This window comes from Drosophila gunungcola (genome assembly GCF_025200985.1).
Source record: "Drosophila gunungcola strain Sukarami chromosome 3L unlocalized genomic scaffold, Dgunungcola_SK_2 000014F, whole genome shotgun sequence".
Classification (NCBI taxonomy): domain Eukaryota; kingdom Metazoa; phylum Arthropoda; class Insecta; order Diptera; family Drosophilidae; genus Drosophila; species Drosophila gunungcola.
The window spans coordinates 427,418-450,258 of NW_026453182.1; the positions used below are offsets into that span (position 1 = coordinate 427,418).

General features: G+C 41.0%; 4 protein-coding genes across 8 annotated transcripts; 1 reads left to right on the forward strand and 3 right to left on the reverse strand.

Annotated features, from left to right (window-relative positions):
* Positions 1 to 5,654, reverse strand: LOC128260110 (E3 ubiquitin-protein ligase mind-bomb). 2 transcript variants are annotated; one of them, XM_052992843.1, is made up of 4 exons: positions 5,175 to 5,654; positions 2,362 to 3,594; positions 415 to 2,295; positions 1 to 277 (listed from the first exon to the last, which is right to left on the reverse strand). In XM_052992843.1, the coding sequence occupies exons 1-4, from the start codon at positions 5,496 to 5,498 to the stop codon at positions 137 to 139; spliced, it is 3,579 nt and encodes a 1,192-aa protein (XP_052848803.1). In that variant the 5' UTR covers positions 5,499 to 5,654; the 3' UTR covers positions 1 to 136. The 2 variants fall into 2 exon arrangements, with proteins under 2 accessions (XP_052848803.1, XP_052848804.1); XM_052992844.1 differs by lacking the exon at positions 5,175 to 5,654 and adding an exon at positions 3,664 to 3,714.
* Positions 5,655 to 5,980: 326 nt separating this feature from the next.
* Positions 5,981 to 13,192, reverse strand: LOC128260137 (uncharacterized). Its single transcript, XM_052992918.1, is given in 11 exon segments — positions 5,981 to 6,231; positions 6,665 to 6,891; positions 6,893 to 7,124; positions 7,189 to 10,001; positions 10,003 to 10,761; positions 10,763 to 10,885; positions 10,887 to 11,872; positions 12,039 to 12,096; positions 12,098 to 12,842; positions 12,908 to 13,011; positions 13,078 to 13,192. Coding segments are annotated over 11 exon segments (6,312 nt in total). The 5' UTR covers positions 13,105 to 13,192; the 3' UTR covers positions 5,981 to 5,993.
* A 1,029-nt stretch (positions 13,193 to 14,221) lies between these two features.
* LOC128260121 (hydroxyacylglutathione hydrolase, mitochondrial) lies at positions 14,222 to 15,628 on the reverse strand. Of its 4 annotated transcripts, none has more exons than XM_052992897.1 (2): positions 15,556 to 15,628; positions 14,222 to 15,165 (listed from the first exon to the last, which is right to left on the reverse strand). In XM_052992897.1, the coding sequence occupies exon 2, from the start codon at positions 15,131 to 15,133 to the stop codon at positions 14,318 to 14,320; it is 816 nt and encodes a 271-aa protein (XP_052848857.1). In that variant the 5' UTR covers positions 15,134 to 15,165; positions 15,556 to 15,628; the 3' UTR covers positions 14,222 to 14,317. The 4 variants fall into 4 exon arrangements, with proteins under 4 accessions (XP_052848857.1, XP_052848855.1, XP_052848854.1 ...); XM_052992895.1 differs by lacking the exon at positions 15,556 to 15,628 and adding an exon at positions 15,414 to 15,549; XM_052992894.1 differs by lacking the exon at positions 15,556 to 15,628 and adding an exon at positions 15,294 to 15,549.
* Positions 15,629 to 15,959: 331 nt separating this feature from the next.
* Positions 15,960 to 17,141, forward strand: LOC128260124 (uncharacterized). Its single transcript, XM_052992901.1, has one exon. The coding sequence runs from the start codon at positions 16,039 to 16,041 to the stop codon at positions 17,050 to 17,052; it is 1,014 nt and encodes a 337-aa protein (XP_052848861.1). The 5' UTR covers positions 15,960 to 16,038; the 3' UTR covers positions 17,053 to 17,141.
* Positions 17,142 to 22,841: the final 5,700 nt, after the last annotated feature.

Consider the following 22,841-nt stretch of genomic DNA (forward strand, 5'->3'; position numbering starts at 1 on the left):
ATATAGTTATATATATGATATTGTTTAGATATATTGTGTGTGTGTGTGTGTGTATAAGAATGTGGGTCCGTTAAATATTCTAATACTTCGAAGGCTGTGCAGGCTGTGCGCGGAATGAGTGAGCCGGAAAGGGGCTTCAGAAGAGTAGGATGCGCTTCTCCACCGTCTTTCGGCAGATGGGGCAGCCCTCGATCTGGTCCCCGCACATCTGGCACGTGCCGTGGCCACACAGGAAGACCATGTTCTTGATGCGATCGAAGCAGACGGGGCACATAGTCTGTAAAGAAAATATTCGTTGTTAATCAGGTAAAGTAATCTTTGTGTTCTTAAAACCAGCAAATTTAGATAAATTTTAAGGAAATTTTGCTTAAATGCAATGTGAACCGTTTCAGAATCAAATGTTTAGCCACCCACCTGCTCCTTGATGTCCTGCAACTGCTGCTTCAACTTCTGCACATCGTCCATTTGGAAGTTGTTGACATTGGAAGGGGCCACCATCACACTTCCAGCTGCTGCCAGATTCGAGACATTCGAAGAGGCTGCTGCAGCGGCCAGCAAATTGTTCTGGCTGTTCAATTGATTGCTGCTGCCCGCCACTGGCGTCACCACAGTGTTGTTCATGGCCACACTGTGGCCGGATGCATTGGCACAGGCGGCTGCCGCTGCTGCTGCTTCCATGAATCGATCCTCGGGCATCGGCAATCCCGCGGGAGCCACTCCTCCAGACGGCACTGTGACCTTCTCCGGGCGACCAATTCCTCCGCTGCAGAGACTGAAAGACAGAATCTCATCGATTTGGGTGCGGCAGAGAACGCACTTCTTCATTAGAGCACTGCAGTGCTCGCATGCCACCATGTGACCGCAGGGCCGGAAGAAAACAGCTGCCCTGCGATCCGAGCAAACCATACACTCGTCGATCCTCTCGCGCGATGAGACGGTCTCCCGGCAGATTAGGCATTTCTTCACCCTCGGAGCGCAGGTTTCGCAGCAACTGACATGGCCACAGGGCTTAAACACCGTGTCCCGCTTAGCGTCCGAGCATACCAAACACTCATCCAGACTGGCTGCCGACTTCGGGGCTTCCTCGTGCAGGGACTGCGCTAATGTGGCGGCCTTGCTGGCCAACGGCAAACTGGCGGAGGAGGACTGATTCAGGCTACCACTGTCTGCTCTTGCCCTGGCATTTGAGCTGGTGCCAGCCACATTGCCGGGCAATTCGGAGTCGTCGGTTTTCCTTTCATTGTAGCACTTGACCAGCGTTTTGCAAAGATTGGGATCCGGACACAGGTCCAATGGCGTCTGCTGCTTGCGATTCTTCAATGTCAGATCGGCTCCGTTGGCAGCCAAGAAGCAGGCAATCGAAGCGGAGGCCTTCTTGTTGTTGGCATTCCTTAGACCCATCAAGAGCTTCCCGAATCCCTCCACATCCTGAAGTTGCTTCAGCTGCGAAAGAGTATGGTGTCTGAGGGCTTCGTGCAGCGGTGTATCCCCATCCTTATCGGGTATGTTTAGGTCAGCACCATCCTGCACCAGCAGCTTGACAATCTGCACATGCTGACGCTCCACCGCGAGATGCAGAGCCGTCTGGAGGTTCACATTCTGCCTGTCCATGTTAGCCTTACCCATATGCACAAGAAGTTCGGCGATCTCAACGTGATTGTTGAGTGCCGCCAAGTGCAGTGCCGTGTAGCCATCGTCCTTCTTCTCCTCAACGATCCAAGGGCGGTTTGTCTTGGTCAGCAGGATCTTCATGGCGCTGGGATTGCCCTTGAGAGCAGCATGATGCAAGGCATTAAAGCCGTTGTTGTTGTTCAACGTGATGTCAGCCCCGAAGTCCAGCAGCAGGGAGAGCATCTCGTCGTGCTCCTTGGAGATGGCATCATGGAGGGGGGTGTCGCCCTCGGAATCCTGCAAACTGGGATGGCAACCCAGAGTAAGCAGCGTCTTTACCACGTTCAAATGGCCCTTATTCACGGCAATATGGAGAGACGTTTGCCTTCGCTTATTGCGCGCATTCAAATCCGCTCCAGCTTTGGCCAAAATCTCGATTACCGCCGCCTCATCCCCGAAAGCGGCATGGTGGACAGCGCGATCTCCGTCCTTGTCCTCAATCTCAACGTCAACGGCGTGGCGCAGTAGCACCTGTATCACCTCGATGTGCCCGTTCTGGCTGGCCGCCTGCAGAGCCGTATGTCCGGCAAACACACCATTCACATTCACATCCGGCCCGGAACTGGGCGAAGCACTGGACGTGGAAGGTTGAGCTGCGCCGGCCAAGTACTCCTCGCAACGGGCCTGTAAACAAGGAGCAATTTGGTCGACTTTAAAGCCATTTAAATGCATATTAAACCTTGAACTCACCGCAAATCCATTGGCAGCTGCCTTGACGAACTCCTCGGTGGCATCCCCGGATACATTCGGTTCGAACAGCTTCTTGAGAATGGCCGACAGACGTTCGCCACTGGGAATAACCGGAGCACAGCCCCCATCAGTTGCGTTGGTGGAGGCCACTTTGCACACGGCCTGGGGATTGTAGGTCCACGACGTATTGCCCACCTCCACCTTGAGGTCATTGTCATGGTAGACCTGCTGCACTCGCCCGATCTTGCCCAGCGTCAGCTGCATGGCATCGGCCCACTCACCATGGCCACGCTGCAGATTCTTGATGCTCTCCACATCCGAACAGATCTTAACGATGTCGCCCACCTGGAACTCCGGCGGAGCAGTGGTGGGCGAGGATACTTTAGTGAGGACAGCCGGGTTGAAGGTCCAGCGATTGCCAGAGTTGTAGGCCACCACAATGTCGTGATCCTCATCGATGCCCACTACCATACCGGCGTTGCTCAGGCACTCGAACATGCCATCGGTCCAGCCGCCATGTCCATGCTGCAGCGATTGGACGATCTCCAGGTCCAAGTCCACGGTGACCTTGTCGCCGATCTGGAAGCCGTGCGGACCCTTGCCGGGTCCGTTTTCGCCAAGGAGTGGCAGGTGATCCCGGTAAACATTACTGCCCTTGGCGTCGTTGACCACCTTAAGATCGGCCATGCCCTCGAAGCCCACGCGGTACAGATTCTTGGAGCCATTGTCCCAGATCACATAGGCCGCTGATCTTGGGGAGGCCGAGGACCAGTCCTGGATTTCGTTCACCTTGCCACGCCGGCCAACTCCGCCGTCTTGGTCCTCCCACTGCCAGTCCACGCCGCGAACCACACGGGCTCCCGGAAAGATGCCTCTGGCCAGCACTTTCTTTGACTTGCGACGCGGTTCCAGCATGGTTCGCTCGCCACCTGGCGTGGTGATTCTGTAGAAACGGTGTCTCAGGTGATGCTTGTCTCCGTGGTAGCAGATGGAGCACAGGTCGTAGTTGATGCACTCGGCACACTTCCAGCGGATGCCGAAGATCGGTTGTTGGCGGCAAGTGTCGCACATGGTGCCCTCGTGCTTCACGCCAGTGGGTGCGCTGTCCAGAATGCGGAGATCATACGCACCGGCACAGCGATAATTGGCGGCGGTGCCATTGTCCCAGACCACCACTACCTCCTCAGCGGACTCGAAATTGCGCACGGTTCCAACATGTCCCTCGCCACCATCCTAAAAGGGGAAAATATTTTATTAGTGGCTCAATATTCCGATTTTGCATTGCGTAAGTGGGAAACCCACACTGATCAAGATGCGAAAAGTATAGCTGAAGTGCATAATAGCAACTAACTAAGTGTTAAGGTAGGCAATCGCTACAAATTCATTTGGCTATCTCTCTAAGGGATCAACGAGTCGGGAAATAAACATTGAGCTTAAGGGAACGAAGGTTCACATACCCTTGTTTCTAGCTAACTTAGGGGGTATATTTGTTCAACGGTTTTTGCCAAATCATCAATAATTTCATCATTTCCGGTTTGGTGACATTTAATCGAGACGTTTAATAAATAATTTATCAAATGCCTGAGTCAAATTCTATAAAAGCATCAGATTAAGAAATCTAAACATTTTTGGAAAATTATCTGCATTAGAATTAGTCATATTTATCTACGATGCGAATAAATAGACGTTATTGGCTAGGTTATTGTAATTAATTATAAATTCTAGAGATTATCGACTATAACTTATTGCAATTTTAGTTTTTGACACGTTTTGCGGAAATATCTTAATCTTTGATATAGCTTCAAATAGATTCTGCGGATGTTAGCATAGAAATGAAAAAGTCTTGCATGATTGCGGTATGACTCACTCGCATAATGTCAATTAAAGTACATTGAAAACTAAATACTAAATTATAAACATTATACTTGTAGCGTTAGGACAAATTTAAAAAAAAAAATTTAAATAAAAAAAATGAATATAAAATTAAAGACTTCAATAAAATTAAATAATAATAATAATAATAATAATAAATACAAGGAACAATAATATTATAAAATGCACTTACAGCTGCGGTCAAAATAATAGTAGTTGTTGACATTAATGGATCATTACCGAAATTTAAAAAAAATTGATAATTGTTTTAGTTGTTTAAGACAATATATTGTTGTAAATGAGTTTTTTTTTAATTTAAAATCAAAGCTATTGTTTTTTGTTCGACTTTTTTAAATCATTTTAAATATTATACCATTGATTAATGTGGTTTTTTATTATTTGCTCATTTAGTTTTAAGAATTAGATTGCAGAAAGTATACAATCAAGAGTTGCTTCCATAATGTTTTTGATCGCTATATTCATAAGCTAAAAACTACTATTACTTTGCCCAAAACTGTATATGTAATTATATTTCTATATATTGCATTATATTTTCTATTTTAATCACTTTAAAACAATCCCTTGGTAAAATTAGTTATAATACAATTAATTGTACTAACTGATATGATAAAAAAATATTTATCATAATTAGTCCTTGTTGGATGCAACGGATAAACTTTTTTAGGTAAATATAAAATCAATCCTCAATTTAATTTGTTCAGTGTATCAAAAGAGGACGTATGTATGTACGTATACACACTTTCTAGGATCAATCGAGTCCATCGGAATTCTGGTGAAAACGCGAAAAGAGAAACTTGACTAGTTTGGCGAGATGTCTAGAACGGATTCGCGCGGCGTGCAATTAAAGCAAATTGATCGGTCAATTGAGAAGGGGAGAGTTTTCCACATAAACCAGAACCAGAAGACTTGACCCTCCGCACCTGTTTGTTCCACTTCCAGTCTGGTCCGCGGATCACCCTTGCGCCCACGCCCTCCATGGAGAATCGTCGGACGACAGCGGCCGCTGAGCTCGTTGCCACGCCCCCTGCCCCCGTCGAGGAGGAGGAGGTGGTGGTGCCACCCGGACCTCCAACACCTGCAATTGACGACCCACCCCCGCCCCCCGTTGCACTGCTCACAACTACACCCACAGCCGTGGTGTTGGTGTTGCTATTGCTATTGCTATTGGTGTTTGTTGGTGCTCCACTGGCATTTGCCGCGTTTGTCGAGTCCTTGGCTGTCGATAAGGTGGCCGCACACGACATTTTACCACTCCGCAAAGTCCTTCGGCGGGTGGACACACTTTTTCACAGTTTATTGCACTATTTCGTTATGGTTTTCGCGTTAAAAATCGAAACAGCAGAGCCACGGAATTTTACAACATGCAGTGTGGCCGTAGCTTCGCAAACGATAAATTCCACGCTTTGCGATAAATGAATAGTGAGACTAAAATGTCTCAGCTCTGGTCACTCTAGCCCGTACGGTGGAAAAATTTTACGCAAAATATCAAAAAAATTGTTAGTAAATAATATAAAAATTGTAAATAGTTATAAATAAATTGGTAGTTGGCCATTTAAATGCAGCTGTTATTGTAAGAACACATCTTACAATTGATCGCCTGATGGCTTAAAATAATTGTGAAATATTGATATAAAATATTTTGTTTTTTAATTAATTTTTATATGTATTTTTCTCTCGTTTTGCAAATAAAATTTAATTAACTTTCCTTTGTGGAAAACGGAATAAAACTGGTCCAAAACTTATGTTTTAAGGTACTGCTCAGGATCGGTGAGAAATGCTTCCAGGAAAGCAATTCCTTTTGGCAGATACTGAATGTTTTCATTGAAGAGATGCAGTTCGGGGCGCAAAATGTCTCTAAAGGAAACCTCCTTGATATTGGTAATTTCAACCAGGAAGCTGGTTTTCTCGAGGCGAACAACCGGATCGTCCTCTATACACTTTCGCACGGTCTTCCTTACTACAGTTCGATTCGCTTCCCTGTAAAAAAAAAGAAATTTAAGTTGTTAAATTAAGTTAAGCGCTAATCCATTGTTAAATTATATTTTGTTTTATTTAAATAAATATTATTTGTTCAGAAAAGTTAAGAAAATCTGAATCATACGAATTCTTAACTGTTTAAAAATAAATCTTAAAGCTACATTAACTAAATTTTTGAATTTTGAATATGATTTAGAAAGTTAAGTGAATTAAGTGTTTTCGAATTGTAAATTATATTTTGCCTCAGGACTTGGATTTGTATGTGTGTATATTTAAGAAAGCATTAGGTAAACAAATTTGTGATTTCAGTATAGTTAAGAATATCATAATCATAAGAATTCTTTAATATTTAAAACATATCTAAAAGCACATTAATACAATTTTTGAGTTTTAAATATGATTAAGAAAAATAATTGAAGAAGAAAGCACTTACCGCAGGAGCCTCGCCCTTTTCTCCGACAGAACGGTCAGCAGATCGTGGAAAGTTTGCTTGATCTCAACAATACTTTGATCAATGCGGTGAAGGAATTTCAGAAAAGCTTCCTCGTCGTTGCCTTCTATCGCATCGGTGAGATTCAGGGGTAGCTTGAGACTAAGCTGGAAGTCTAGAAGGTAGTCACGCGATGACCATCGTTCCTTTGGAGTGGCCACCGCATTGTCCCACTTCAATTGAGGATACTTGGATGGCCGACTCCTCCACCACGTCCAAGAGTTTGTAATTTACCACAATTCGAAACGTAGTCAGCAGGCGATGGTAAAATATCAACTGCTGGGAGATCTTTCGCTGGCAGTCGAAGATCCAGTTTGGCTGCTGTTCGGCCAGCAAACTTTTGAGGTTTCCAAAGAAGGATTCGGCAGGTTTGGTTGCAACCATTTGTTTAACGTTTACTTGTCTAAAAAAAAAACATATAAATTTTAATATATATGCAGTAAATAATTTCAGTATTCGATGCTAACCTCTTGATCTGTTCCAGCAGCTCGGCTTTGTTCCACGTAATCGGCTCCTCCTCTACTCTCGTCTGATCCACAGAATCGTCGGAGTAGCCGGATAGCCGTGCCTGCTCTTCGATCTCCCAGTACCGGGTGACATCCTTCAGAGTGGGCTTCTCCCTTAGAAGGCGCAGTCGCTTTCGTTCCCTTGAAAATTCCCACAGTGTCTGATGGGGCAGGGCAAAGGAATCTGCCATGAACTTTGTTTCGCTCAAGGATTGATTGCAATTGCCACACTTCTTGCAGGATCCGTTGCTGCCGGCAATGACCACTGTGTTCAGCTGCCCCTCGCAGAGCTCTGGTTTTGGTTGTGACTCCTCTGGATCCGCTTCCTCGACCTCTTCGTCCGTTTCCTCGGCCAACGTGGATACCAGACTGAGCCGCACATTGTCTATCTGATTGGGTTCCTCCTCCTCCTCCTCCAAATGTTCCATTCCTGCGAAGACGGTGGTGTCCCCGGTCAGATTGATGAACTTTGTGTTCGTAGCGGCCAAGCTCTTAAAGTTCGGATCGTCGGAGCTGCTGCTCTTCCTTTCGTTGGACTTGCGCTGCTCCTGGAAGTAGTTGGTCACATCCGAGATGGTAATGGGTTTATCCTCCAGCTCTGTGTCAAACACCGATTTCCGTGGCAACTCCAGCATATCTAGAGAGCTTTTTTTGTTCAACTCAGCCATGGCAGGGTGATAATCCCTTACTGCTTGTACCGACGCGTCCAACAGCGTTTTCGTAAAGGTCCTGCGGGATTTATCTGCGCCCGGTTCCGACTTTATGTTTGTCATCCGCCAAGCATCTTCCTGCTGCTCCTCCTCCATTTCCATGTCCATGTTACTGGCCGCAAAAAGGTCCGTGTGTCGCTTTTTAGACTCTGGAAGATTGGGTGTGAGATGTGAGGGAAAGCGCTTCATCTGGGTGTGATTTATTGGAGTTCCACATTCGGACGCGTCCGCATCTAATTCCATCTTCACTGGCTGGTAAATGGAAAACTTTTTTTGCTGAGATGTCACACGTTTCTTCTCCTGAGTAGGTGTCTTGCACATCTTCTCCTGAAACTCGAACTCAGTCAAGGACATTCCAGGCGTGTAAGTAGACATTTGTTTAATTCTAGATGCTATTTTGATATTGGGCAGGGGAGTTATTGCATTAAAGTCGGCATCCTTCATCGTCTTTTCGGGACTTTGAAAGTCCATTGATTCAGACATAACCATGGTTTGATGGGTCCTGGAACTGGGAGCCATCTCACCCTCTTCCTTTTGCAATGATTTTCCAAAAACATAATCCTTCACTGCTCGCAGTATTCCCTTGGGTTTTTCAACTTTTTCTTTCTCCACCTCTACAGGGGTAGGGTTACTTAGTCCAGGAATTTCCTCATCCTCTTCCATGGGCTCTGATAAAAGCAAAGTATGCCTTTTAAAGCATGAAGCTGAAGGTGCAGGGATCCTTTTTTGCTGATTCTGCTCCAGGGGCATGTCGTCTTCAATGGGTTGGGCGCTGGCAAGGGTAGCTCTTGGTTTCCGCGATATCTCTGTCCGGTTTAAACCCACATCCTCGTCAATGGGCTCCGATAAAATCATTGTTTTCCTTGATTTATTTTTATAATTTACGGCAGGCGGTGGGGCTACATCCTCCACTTGGGATTCCCCATGGTGACGGCATGTGACATCATCCTCCTCAATGGGCTCCTGAAGAAGCAAAGTGTGTCTTGATTTGGATGTCGTTGATCCAGAAGAGTGGGATACCTTTTTGGTTTCCAAATCCGCATCACTGCTCCGATTGTTCTTAAGATTGTTGAAGACATCGGTAACTTCTTCAATGGGTTCTGCCATAATGAGCGTATTTCTTGCTTTCAATCTCAGAGGACCTGCTGAGTTGTGTGTGTTTTTAAGTTCAAGCCGCGGGTTTTGCTTTGGCTGATCTGTTAGCTCATTAAAGATTTCCGCATCTTCCTCAATGGGTTCAGCCAAAAGAATAGTTTGACGAGATTTGGATGGCTGGCTCCTATTTTTAATTGCCGGTTGCTCATTGGACTCCTCCATAAAATCAATCCGTTTTCTTGACTGATCATTGTTGTAGGCCATTGACTTGCACACTTCCGCATCTTCCTCTATGGGCTCGGCCATAAGGAGAGTTTGACGCGATTTTAACGACTGGCTCCTGTTCTTTATTGTCGTTTGCTCAATGGACTCATCTTTAAACTCAATGCGGTATCTTGGCTGATCATTATGGTAAGCCATTGACTTACGCATCTCCGCATCTTCCTCTATGGGCTCGGCCATAAGAAGAGTTTGACGAGACTTGGATGGTTGGCCAACATTTGCAACTGCCACTTCATGAATAGATTCTTCCATAAAATCAGTCTGTTTTGACTTAAAACAAGACTGGACATTTTTGAAAGCCTTAGATGTATGCCCCTCTTCTTCTATAGGTTCTGACATCAGAAGTGTTTGTCTCGACTTGATGGACTTATTAGTTGTGGCATCCAAAGGGGGCAACTCACATACATCTTCGTCTATTGGTTCCGACATTAAAAGAGTGTGCCTCGATTTTGAAGACGTAGAGTGAGTCGTATTGCTTAGCGGGGCAACATGTTCTTCAATGGGTTCGGTCATGATGAGCGTCTGCCTTGGATTGTATTTATGCTGTCCAGATGAATTATCTTCCTTTCGGGAAGCCGCCAAATCTTCAGGAACTGTCTCATGCATCAAAAGAGTGTTTCTCAATTTTAGGCTAGACTTTTCTTGGCACTCATTAGTTTGCAAATTGAATGGCTGTCCATTATCTTCTTCAATGGGTTTCTGACATGATGAGCGTATGCCTCGGCTTGAATTTATGAAGTCCAGATGAATTATCTTCTTTTCCGGCTGTCAAATCCTCAGGAATTGGCTCATGCATAAGAAGAGTATTTCTCGATTTCAAGTGAGACATTTTTTGGCCCGTATTATTTTGGATGTTTAATGGCTGCCCATCATCTTCTTCAATGGGCTCGGACATGATGAGCGTCTGTCTTTTCTTGAATATATGCTGTTTAGATGAATTTTCCTCTGAGCCGATTGCTACATTCTCAGAAATTGTCTTATGCATAAGAGTGTTTCCCGATTTCAAGCGAGACTTTTCTTGAAACTGGTCCATGAACTGCTGTTCGACGAATGTCTCTTCAATCGGCTCAGACATCAGCAATGTGGGCCTAGTCTTCTGACGCTGCGGAACAGTTGATCTATCAATAGTTGTGAGCCTTATTGTTGGTTTATTCTTGGGTTCTGTTGTATCCGTCATGGTGATTTGATCGTTAGCCTCAGCTTCTATGGGTTGGTTCAAAAGAAGCGTATGTCTTGATTTAATATTTGTGTTATGAGCTTGTGAATCTGTTATAATACAGCCCGTTTCTTCTTCCATGGGCTCTTCTAACAGGAGAGTTTGCCTGGCTTTGGATTTTCTTTCCTGATCCGCAAAGATATTTTTAGGCAATTTCTTGCCTGGGTTTATATCCTCCTCCTCCAGAGGTTCTGCTAAATGCACAGTTCTCCTTTTAGAATTCAAAGCCATGCGGATCATTCCCATTACTTTCCATTTCCTCTTCCATGGGCTCCGCTAAAAGCAGTGTTGGCCTGGCTTTGGATTTTTCTTTTGGTACAACGTTGCTATAGACAACTTCCTGCTCTTCCACGGGCTTCTGCTGAACGGAGAGTGTGGTTGACCTCGGATTGGCATTTTCCTACACGATCAGCTGTTGGTATTAAGTGCAAATCCTTCAATGGACTTATAATGCCCTCTTCCATGCTTTCCTGCATCAAAATAGTCTCCCTGCGTTTTGTCTTGGTGCATGCCCAAACTTTGCTTTGCTGTTCGTTATTTGTGGACTTTTCATAGACAATCTCCTCTGTTGTGACCGCAATCTCCCTCCTGAAGGGCATAGATTTCGTGGCTTCCTGATCCATGGATTCATTAAGATGCAATGTACGACGAGTGGGAACTGCTTTCACGCCTGGAATATCGGAAAAAGCTACCTGATCCTGCTGCAGTTTCTTACCCACATTAATGGGCATTTCAGGCTTCGAGCTTGCTGTGGAGTGAAAGTCCTGACTGCTTGTAGGATACTCCAAACTCAATTCAGAGTGGTCGTAAGTGGTTTCCCTTCTCGTAGAGTTCTTGGATGTGTTTCTGGACTGCGTCTCATCGCCTAATCTTGCGTGAGCCAAGAAGTTTGTGTTGTCTAACATCAATTCATCCGCCTGGGACAGTCGATATTTTCGCTTGTCATCCACCACCTTTAGCGTCTCCTTTTCCTTTCGAACTGGACTGGTTTGAGCCGGCGACATGGTCATGTTCTCACTGAAATTTAGCGTTCCTCGCGGCTTTATGCTCCTTATGTCCTTCTTGGGACTTCCATCTTCCATGGCTTCCCATTCCAATCCATGCCAAAAACGCTTCTGCTTGTTCCTGCGATCCGTTGTTGGCGTTTTTGGGCCATTGGGAAACAGTTGAATCTTACCCGCCTCCAGCTCATCGTTTAGTTGCCGAAAGTTGATTTTCTTGCTAATGTTTTTCCCCGAAATCATGTCGAACGGTATCAGCATGGACTCATCTTTCATATAACTAATGGTGCTGTTGTTGCTCTCAAAAGAAGTCGATGGCATATGATTCCGGTCCTCGGAGACTGTAAAATAAAATGGTTTACGTTAATTACAAATTTATGTGTTGCCCACTTCAAAAATTCCTTTCCAATAAACATCTTATTTAAGATGTGTACTATTAGTTTAGTTATAGGAGCTATCTATTAAACTTAATATATTGAAAAGGAATTTAAATTAAACCAAACAAACCATTTAATGGGCAGTCGAAGGATAAATCTACGGCTTCGTGTTGGGTTTTGTTCTTGTTTGTTCTCCTTTCCCGCCTCTTCTAAATCCATAAACAGTGATTTTTGGGCTGGTGTTTTCTTCTCCTTCTCGTTGAACTCGCGCATTTCCCTCTCCATGCTGTCGTCTTCCAGTTCCATGAAACTGGGTTGGCTTGGAGGATAAGGAGCTGCAGAATTGGGAGCAGGAGCAGACGGTGGTGGAGCTTGAGCAGGAGGAGCAGTAGGGGCTGTTGGAGGAGAGACACAGAAACCCAATGGCGTGATGTCCATGAAGGAGTCACCAACTCCCGTCGCTGCTGGGGCATTTACACTTTTTTCCCTTTCTATGGCAGGCAGTTCAAAGGAGGGATCCTCAATATCAGCGAGTGGCCTTTGGTTCCTGGTTACCAAAGAACCCGACATCAGATCCATAGTTTTGTCCATCAAACGCTGATCATAGAGACTGCTTTGAAACACTTTGCGCTCCTCGGACGACAGAGAGATGGAGACCATGGCGGTGGTGGTTTTTCTGGTGTTTTGCATCAGTTCGCAGGGCAACATGGTGACATCCACGCTGGTCTGGAAATTAAGGGACACGTCGACCTCTTCCCGTAGTGGAACATTCTCCTTGTCCGCATCCTCTGGAGGTTTCGATAGCAATCCCGAATTCGATCCTGATCCCGAATCCAGTGATCCTGCCCTGGATCCCGAGCTGTCTTCCGCATTGTGTTCTGATACCTCGTACGAGTCGGCCCAGTTGTTGGTCTCCTTGGTGTTGACAAATTCTCTATATATAGCGTGGATAAGGGTATAATTCTACATGTAGTGGCTGGATTCCCATACTGTACTTACCGCACGAACTTTTTGCCACTGAAACTGATCCGTCGCTTGATTTGTTGTTTGGTCACTGACGTTGTTATTGTCGGGTCGTCTTCTTTCAAAGGCGCCTTCCGCAACTGCAAAATGGTGGAATAAGTCTCTTTTAGTTGGTCTGTGAAATTGTTTTATTTTGAAACACCCACGGAACTCCGGCGTTTGATTGAATTCATCGCGCTGTTAAAATTGTTTTTAGTTTAAAATCTCATTGGACAGACGCCGCCAGTTTTATGTGAATGGCAAAACGGGAATGCCAACTCGTTGGCATTCACTACCTTAAATACTAAACAATATAAAACTGTTGAATTAATTTTAAAATAAAACAAATAGTTTGATCAATTTAATTAGGCTAAGGTAATTTTCACAAATTCATTATTTCTTAACAACTAATTAAAGAAAGTAACCTAAAGCAAAAACACTAAACCAAATCTAAAAAAGGCCCTAACGCTGAAAACGATCGGTGCGGATAAAGGGACGGATAAAATAAATCCGTTGCGGTTTGAATAAATACAAATTATCTATAACAATGAAAAAAGCAAAAGCAAACAGCCACAGTTTGTATACCCTTGAAGATATTTTAAAAATTAAATATTCTTAGAAACGACTAGATTTCCATTTTATTTCAATTTCTATACATGTAAAAAAGACAAAAAAGCTGTGCGGATTTCTCCATGGCAGCTATATGATAACTAGTGCGATCTTTATAAAATCAAAACCGTTGTTATGAATTTTTAATCCATTTCTCTATCTCAAAGTATATTCAAATAATTAAAAAAAAAAACATCGAGCAATAATTTGTTCATTTTATCCGATTGGATAAGATCGTTATGAATAAATTATATAGTCGTCTATATTTATATATATATATACTATAGGGTCGCAAAAGTATACTGACAGGTTATGAAAAGTCAAATAAGTTCAATTTACTTAACGCTTAAAATATTAAAGATAAAAAAATAATTTTGAGTTGCACAGATATTTTAATAAAATATTAACATATATTTAATGAAATTTTCAAATTTTATTGTTTTTCTTATTATTGTTGTATGCCGTAAATAGCAGCAATATTAAAGAAGATTAAATATAATAATTTGGCCTTGTAAAGAAAATCTAACAAATATATTTTTTTTACAAATTTTATTATTTGTTATAATTATTATTGTGGTAATTACATTAAATGTGTGTTGTCTAAAGTTCAAGCTATGAACTCCTACACAATTAACAAATCATTACTGACTTGGCATAACTGTTCCATTTTATTGACTCTTACGAATTAAGCAAAGAACAATGTTTTCATTTCACAAATAACGTTAATTTTATTAACCATTAGATCCAATTTTAAATCACATATTTTAAAGTTTTATAAAAAGAAATGCCCAGACAATATTAGGCCTTGAAGGTGTCCTTCTCCTTGCGCAGTTTGCCCATGGTGACAATGGGATCGGTGGCTCCTCCGGCGTGTTTCTGCACGGTGGCCTCGTGGACGCGCATGAAGGGATTCCAGGACTTCTCCTCACCAATGGTCGAGGGAACAGTGGGATCCTGGGAGGCGCGACGATGCTTGGCCCACTCTATCCGCTGCTGGATGACCTCGTTGTCCGGCTCCACGTGCCGGGCGAAGCTCATGTTCTGCAGCGTGTACTCGTGGCCACAGAAGACCTTGGTGTCGTCCGGCAAAGCGGATAGCTTGGTGCACAACGCCTCGTACATTTCCTCGGGGGTGCCCTCGAAGAAGCGTCCACATCCGCCCTGGAAAAGGGTGTCCCCGGTGAAGACGGCTCCCTCACCGTTGCCCTCGCCCGCCGTGACATGGTAGCAAATGTGTCCGGTGGTGTGACATGGAGTGGACAAACACTTGACGTTTAGGCTGCCAATGGTGAAGCTATCATCCTGCTGAACCTTCTGGTTCAGGGCGCCAATCCTGTCATCGCCACCATAGACATCCAGCTGCTTTTCCCACAGCTTCACCAACTTCTCATTGCCGCCAGCATGATCCCAGTGATGATGTGTGGTCAGTACCTTGTTGAGGGTCAGCTTCTCCTCCTGCACCGTCTTGATGACCAGTTCCGGTTCCACGGGATCCACCACGGCAGCCTCACGCGTCTTCGTGTCCACAATCAGATACATGTAGTTGTCCTGCAGGGCCGGCAGTATCTTAATCTCCATGCCCGCCAGTTTTACGTCCTCCAATGTGCTATGCATGCCTCTCAATCCCACTTTTCGCAGTTTTTGCACTGAAATCAGATATTCGGTTTGACGTTGAGATTGACACGAAAAACAGGTAGCAGGGCAAACAAGCAACGATAAATGGAAATGCAGGGCAAGAGATTAGATTAAACACAAATATACACAGATAGATTACGGTTGACGAGACTTGGACAGACGGGCACAGCCAGAAATCGTCTTCGAATTGCTCCAAAACCAGGGGAATCCGCTTGAGGAACCGCCAGCCGCAGACGCAATCGCAGGTTGCTGGACGAACCTCGGAAGTAGGTGGCGGTCAATTGGGTCTCCACTGTGGTGGCCACACTGCGCCAGGCGGCGGAAAACATTGCGGATGATTCTGATTTCTAGATTTAGCTAAAAGCGTGTGTGTTTTGTATGAATTAAATATGGCAAATTACAGTTGTTTTTTTATCCTATTTCTTCGGATAAGAGAGAGTGACCGTTTTCAGAGCGGCTAAAAAGCCCATTAACGGAATTTAAAAATACTAAAATATACTAAATTAAATGGCTGTGAAACCGCTCACGGTTGGAGTCCGGTACGCGTTATTAGCACGGACTCTGACCATAAAAACCCGTTACTTTTCTTTATTATATTTTCTTATTTAATTTGTGTTTTCTTAGCAGTAACTTTCAGTTATATACCGGTTTGACCAATCAAAACTAATGTAAGAGTGAATTCTTTAGATCAAGAGAACCTTGTGTGTAACATTCCTTATAAAACAAAATAATTAAACTCCGTTTGTAAATTCTTGAAGTTAGGAGAACTTAACCCAGCAATATTTATGTCTTATGTTCATTTCAACCTAGTAAGCCTCCTAAAACTTATGCCAGTTAGGTTTAAACTAGCTTGCCAATAGTAGAAAACATAAAATTAAAGTCCAATGTCCGAATCGACTGATCCGCACTGCTCCACCTCAAAGTCCAACCTGATCAAAGTGCACCATGTGGGTGTGACTGCCAGGATGCAGTCACCCTTGAAGAAGCTTCTGCCCCGGATGAATTCCTCCAGCGATTCGGATGTGTACCAGAACAGCCAGAACCAATACAACATGTTCAAGGACGTGGGGCGTGGTGAGATGACCGAGTCCACGGCTTCGGGTAGCTCCCCACATACTCTTTATCATATGCACGCCGAACCGGTCAAGAGTCTGCTGAATCACTCGAAGATTAAGCCCCAAAGGATCGAGTTCCAGCGCTACTCGAAGAAGCGACCACATGTGATTGTTCCAACAAGATCGGCTCCCAAGGTAAAGAGTCGTTCGAAATCCCACAAAGCCTCGCAGGCGCAGGAGCAGAAACCGGGATTCCTGAGACGTTTGTTCGAATCACTGGACAAGATGTGCCAGTGCCAGCCTCAAAGTCCGAAGTCCATTATCGATGATCTGCCGGAGCCGAAGTGGAATCACAAGGAAGCCAGCCGGCACACCTGCATCGGTATCTATCCATTTGAACATGGATGCGCCGACTATCTGAGCACCACGGATACGCATCCGAAAATCAACGCCATTGTCCTGGCGGATCGGGCCACCACCTATGCCACCCACTTTTGGGCGGAACTCTTCGGACTGCTCCACATCGCCGTGGCCTTTGTGGTGGCCTTTATTCTGCAGAGCTACCGATTTGTCCTATACTCGCTGGTCAACACCCTGATCGTCGGACTGCTCCACATGACCTCGGACTACATGTTGAAGCCAATTCTGACCATGATCTTTAATGGCTACCTCCAGCCGCCTTTGATTCTCCTCTATAACATCTTGTGCTCTGTGAGGGACATCCTGGAGCCGGTGGCCAGTACCCTCAATAACTTTATGAAACCACTGGCCACCGTGGGAAATAGTTTTAGACTGGTGGATGTCAACTACCGACAGATCCATAAACTGGCCAAAGATGTTTGAGTTTGTTTTTCTTAGTTTGTTAAATTGTTATTATGTTTGAGAGTTTTGTTAAATACGTACACAATACATCTTTTTAGGGTTGCGTTTTATTTATTTTAGTTTAACCTCGTTTAAAGGTTTTTTTTTTAAATGGCTTTCGAAATTTAAAACAAACTGTAATACCTTTATATCATTTTAAATTAAATTAAATTTAAGTTCTACTTTCTTTGTTGCATTTTGACTACATCATAAAGTGTTTTTAATGTGATTTGTTTACAAAATGATCTACCTTTTAAAAAATATAAACATTGAGTTCTTATAAAATTAGTTCCCTATTTTCTCTGGGAATTCCCTTATTAAATTCCCTTTATAAATTCGTTCCATTTTCATTGTATTTTGTCACTGGTGTTTCGGGTCCATTCGTTTCTCTAGAGGGCGGAGCTATTACAACCCCTAAAATTTCAACAAGTTTTTCGTCAAATTCCCCAAACTCTTCAGCACTCCACACACAATATTACGCACATTTCAAAAACCAGCTCGGATTACATTGTTTTTCTTGTTTCATAGAAGTGTAGTTATGGTGACACACCCCCTTCCCCTTACAACATGAAAACTTAAGGGTGATTTCGGGGCTCAATTACGTTGAATGCAACATTTATGATTTATTTGCTCATTTTGCGGCAAGGGAAAGCATATGTCCGAAATAAAAAACAAAAACTGCACTAATTGTGTCCCGCGGGGGTCGAATTCAGTTGTGGTAAATTTATTTACAATTTAGGGTAAATCAAGGCGAATGAAACAAAGAATTTTATGGATGTTCAGGTATTATAAGTTTATAATTCATTTAAGAAATTTAAACTAGAGGATATATATTATATTATAAAAGTAGTATTTTTAATTAAACAAATTTTCCCTTTCACATTATTAAGTCTTCAATAAATTAAAGTGCTTTTATTTTGTTCATAAAGCTTATCACCAGAAGTAAAAAACAAAAACTTAAGAGAGCTCAATTTTTATTATAACAAAAACATCATATCTATGCCTTTTTGTAGTTCTTAATAATTCTTTAAACTCCACTGTCGAGTTTAGATACCATTTGAAAACCAAGTTATGAATGGTTTGGCGATTTTATCTCAAAACCTTTCTTTTGACCTTCACTAATCCCTGACCAGAAAATTTCCTAGAAATAATTCTCATTATATTTTGCAAAAAAGAATCAATAAAACTGATCTACAAAAATGATGGCTATCAAGGGATTTAGTTTCCATTCCGCTTAAGTTTTTATGTTCAATGGAATTTCCATTCACAAGGTAAACACTGTAATCAATTATCATATTCAAATCTTCGCAGGTACTGTGTGGATATACAAATAGTTGAAGAGTGTTAGCGGAAAAGTTGTAGTTTTGTTATTTATCAGTTGAGTGGAGAAAGGAAACACCAACGGAGCTTTCATTAATGAGAATAATGAGCTGGTTGCCAACTAAGGATCGTCTTTCATTGCACCCCTTTCCGAGTTCTGAATGGGGAACCGGACTCACAGGCACTCAGCCCGCCCAATTAGCCGTGGAAATTGTTTTGGCGTTCGAGTATCCCGGCATATGTTTGAAATTAACGTAGAAAACACGCGAAGCATTGATTGATTTGCGTTACTAAGTGGCAGGGGAAAATAAAATTGTGTTTTCCTGGTTTTTCAGATTCTGAAGAGGATTAATTGGATGGTGTCGTTATGTCTCTGAATATATTGTTTTAATCTTTAAAACATTTTTTTATATCTGTTAAATCCATTTTAAAATTTTAATATATTTTAGAATTTATAAAATAAACTTGTTATGAACTTAAGAACTATCAAAATTGTTTTTTGTAATTTCAACACCCAGAGAAAACCCATTGTAACATTAAACATAGTTTTTTAAAAAAAAAAACTAACTTAATGTAAACTAAGGTGATAATATGGTTATTATTAGCATATTTAATTGGTTTATCAAATAGAAAAATTGTAGATTTACATTTAAAACTTAATTTTTCCATACTTAAATTAGATTTAAACACAACACCCCTCGGGGCTAAGTCAGTACCGAAAATTTTCAACTCAAAGTAAAAATATTTGGAATTTCCATAATTAAAAAATAAAAAAAAAATTAAATATATTTTTTTACTTTAAATCTTTATTATTATCTAAAAATGTATTCCTAAAAAAATGTTCTTGAACAAAATGTTAAACTACATGTGATAAGTCTATGGGCGAATAAAATAAATATTGTTTTGAAAGTCTTTATAACTTCCGAGTGCCCTTTTAGGCCAGCTAAATTGCTTAAAAAGTATGCAACATTTGCCCAATTTTCCTGTTTCCAAATCGTATTAATTGGATTGTGCTGTGATGTGTCTATAAACACTTTTGTTTGCTACGCGTAATGCCCAAAACATTTTCGGGCTAAAGGTGCGAAAATCATTTGGCATCGCCAGACAAAACTCTCCCACACATAATCCCTCGGTTGGCCCATTATTGTGTGATCGACAGACGGATAAGGGAATCCTCCTCATGAATGGGGGAGCAGACAGAATAAAGACAAGGTGACACCTTACCAAACGCTTTGTTGGGAATTTCGGGATTACAGATGGTAAGCTGTTTTCTGGGCTGCTCTATTTTCTGGTCTGGCCTGACCTGAAACTGGAATTTCGGGATTAACCGGGCAGGTTTTTCTTCTACTGGGATGATGACGTTTGCTAAATATCTCAGAGTGTCCTGTCTCATTTTGCGAGAAGTTAAGTAATTTGTTGAACGTCGACGGGGAAACAATGTACTACAATGGAAAACTATTGAAAAACTATTGAAAAACTATTGAACTATGGGCTGGCCAGCCACAAATGGTTATGCAAGAAGTTACAAGTAAATTCAACAATTTGAGAAGACATTGCGGATCTTGGTATGGAAAATTGAGTAATAGTTGGAGATTATCGCAAAGTGCTTCAAAATTCTGGGTATTTGAGGGGTTATTATATGGCCGAATGATGCAAAAAGTTGGAACTTAGGTGAAATGTGAGAAGAGCTACTTAAAAAGTATTAGCCAGGAAGTACTTTTTACCATCGGATGTGCGGATTAGGATGAGATTAGATGGCTGAATTTTACAAGCATTGCTTATACAGAAGTTATGCAAAATATATTAAATAAATATTAAACGGAAATATTTAGAGTTGTACATGGTGTCAATTAAAAAGCTTTCTCTTATCTTAAAAAATAAATATGTTTGATAAGCTTTTTGTGTGCGTGACTAACATTAATTAAATTGAACATAGAAACAAAATGTTAAAGATTTACTTGCATTTTGCATGCATTTTTTTCATTATAGTTTTTTACTAAAATCAAAATCAAAATTTTTAGATTATCACAAAAACGTATTTGTTTAACAGGAAACTACTATTACCTATATTTGTAATCCTTTTCTAATTTTTTGTCCTATATTTACACTCCAACTTGGAGTGTATTTAAGCGGTCCGATGCGAATTGCATTCATGCGCTTGCATTATTTAAGAAACAGACACCAGACCCCCAGGGGAAAAATACAGCTTGGCTCAGCTAAACACGATAGTGTGGGAACCAAAAGACGCGTTTGCACAAAGCTACAAAAAAGTCGCAAATAAAGCTTCGTTTGATTTAGCCTGACAGCTTGCATGCGATCCCTAAGTCCTGCCACGTGATTTTAATAATGGAATTAGTTTGGCTGAGATTACAATCCTTTCACTGCGGTCAATTAGAGGGCACACCTATGCAAAAGGGAGTTGCCTAGCAACGGGGGTGGTAGGAAAATAAATCTAAATAAATCTAAATAAAATCTAAATAACCTTTTATACGTCCTATGACAATAAGCAAATTTGATTAGTTTTATAATAGTTAAGAATAATAACAAATGTATAAAAACTAATTAGGTAAAATTTTTTTAATAAATATTTTAAGTAAATTTTTGTAGACCAAAAAAAAAATATTTTTGTCAATACGCATCGGGTGACAGGCAACAATTTTTATTAATTGTTTTAAACTTTTCTCAAGAGATATAATAAATAATAAATTTTATTAAATCTTGTCCGAAAGATTTGTTTAAATTGCTCTGAAATGTTTATTTGAAAAAAAATTGTTTTAGGTTGTATAAATATATGATTTTATCATTTATTGTTTTTGAATTGAATTGTTTTGAATTGCTCAACAATAAGTGTCTTTAGAAAAAAAATAATTCCCAATTAAAAACATTTTTGAGATATTTTATAACTATTTTAGTATTAGATAATCTGTCAAGTGCACGAAAAAATAAACAGAATATAACACAATTTGTTTAAATTGCTCTAAAATGTTTCTTAAGAAAAGTAGTCTAAGTTAAATAAATCTTTGATTTTAGCATTTATTATTTTAAAATATATTTTTGACTTGCTCAGCACTAAAGTGTCTTTAGAAAAAATTATGTTAAGATTCAATAATTCCCAATTAAAACATTTTTAAGATATTTTATAATTATTTTAGTCTTAGATTATCTGTTAAGTGCAGGAAAAAATAATTAGAATATAACACAATTTGTTTAAATTGCTCTAAAATGTTTCTTAGGAAAAAATAGTTTAAGCTGAATAAATCTATGATTTTAGAACTTGTTATTTTAAAATGTATTTTTGATTTTCTCAGCACTAAAGTATCCTTAGAAAAAAACATTTTAAGGTTCAATAATTCCAAATTAAAAACATTTTTGAGATTTTTTATTACTAATTAAGTCTTAGATAATCTGTTAAGTGCAGGAAAAAATAAATAGAATAGAACACCATTTGCTTAAATTGCTCATGTTTCTTTGCAAAAAAAAATAGTTGTAGGTTTAATAAATCTATGATCTTAGAACTTGTTATCTTAAAATATATGTTTGATTTGCTCAGCACTAAAGTGTCTTTAGAAAAATATATGTTAATGCTCAAAAATTTCCAATTAAAAACATTTTTGAGGTTTTTTATAACTATTTTAGTCTAAGTGCAGGAAAAAATAAATTGAATAAAATCCAAATAAGTAGGCCCAATCCAAATCAACTTCGCACCTGTGACTCAGTGCGATCTCTTGATGTAAACCGAGGGGATATAAAGATGTAATAATAATGTTCGGGGTGCTGATGATGTTGGCTGTGACAAATCTGGGTTTTTGGGACTGCGTCAAGGGGATTTGCGAGTGTGACGAAATCATCAACCCTCCCAATTTGATGCTTAATGAATTCCCTTCGACAACAAACAGAATCAGAATCCGAAGAGTGCTCCTGTTTCTGTTCCTGTTCCTGGGGCAACGCAATTGTTTGGCCTTTTTGTGGATTGTCACCTTTGTCATGTCACTTTTATTTCATTTTATTCCATCACACCATTTCGAGTTGAATGCAGTCGAGAGGAGCGTTTTGTAATTGAAATTTGATCCCACTAGATGAGCAGCAGAAGGAATTTTCCCAATCCCAGTCTCAGTTGAGCGTCAAATTGCACCGAGTCTGACTTTTATACCTATTGCATACATAGACGATTATCTCTAGGTCGAAATTAACAAAAAAAACTTCTTAATATTTAATAAAATACTTAAATATTTTTACTTAATTAAATACTTAAGTATTAATCAGGTTTGTAGAGGTAAGAACGTTGTTTAATCTAGGATAAATGATTTTAAAATTGTTAAATGCAATTTTTCGGACACCACTAAGTATTTTTTTAAAATAATAATACCAAATAATAATTGGGGAATATGCATTTAAAATACTAATATAAATATTAACTATTATTGGTGTTAATATTAAACTTAACTTTTTGT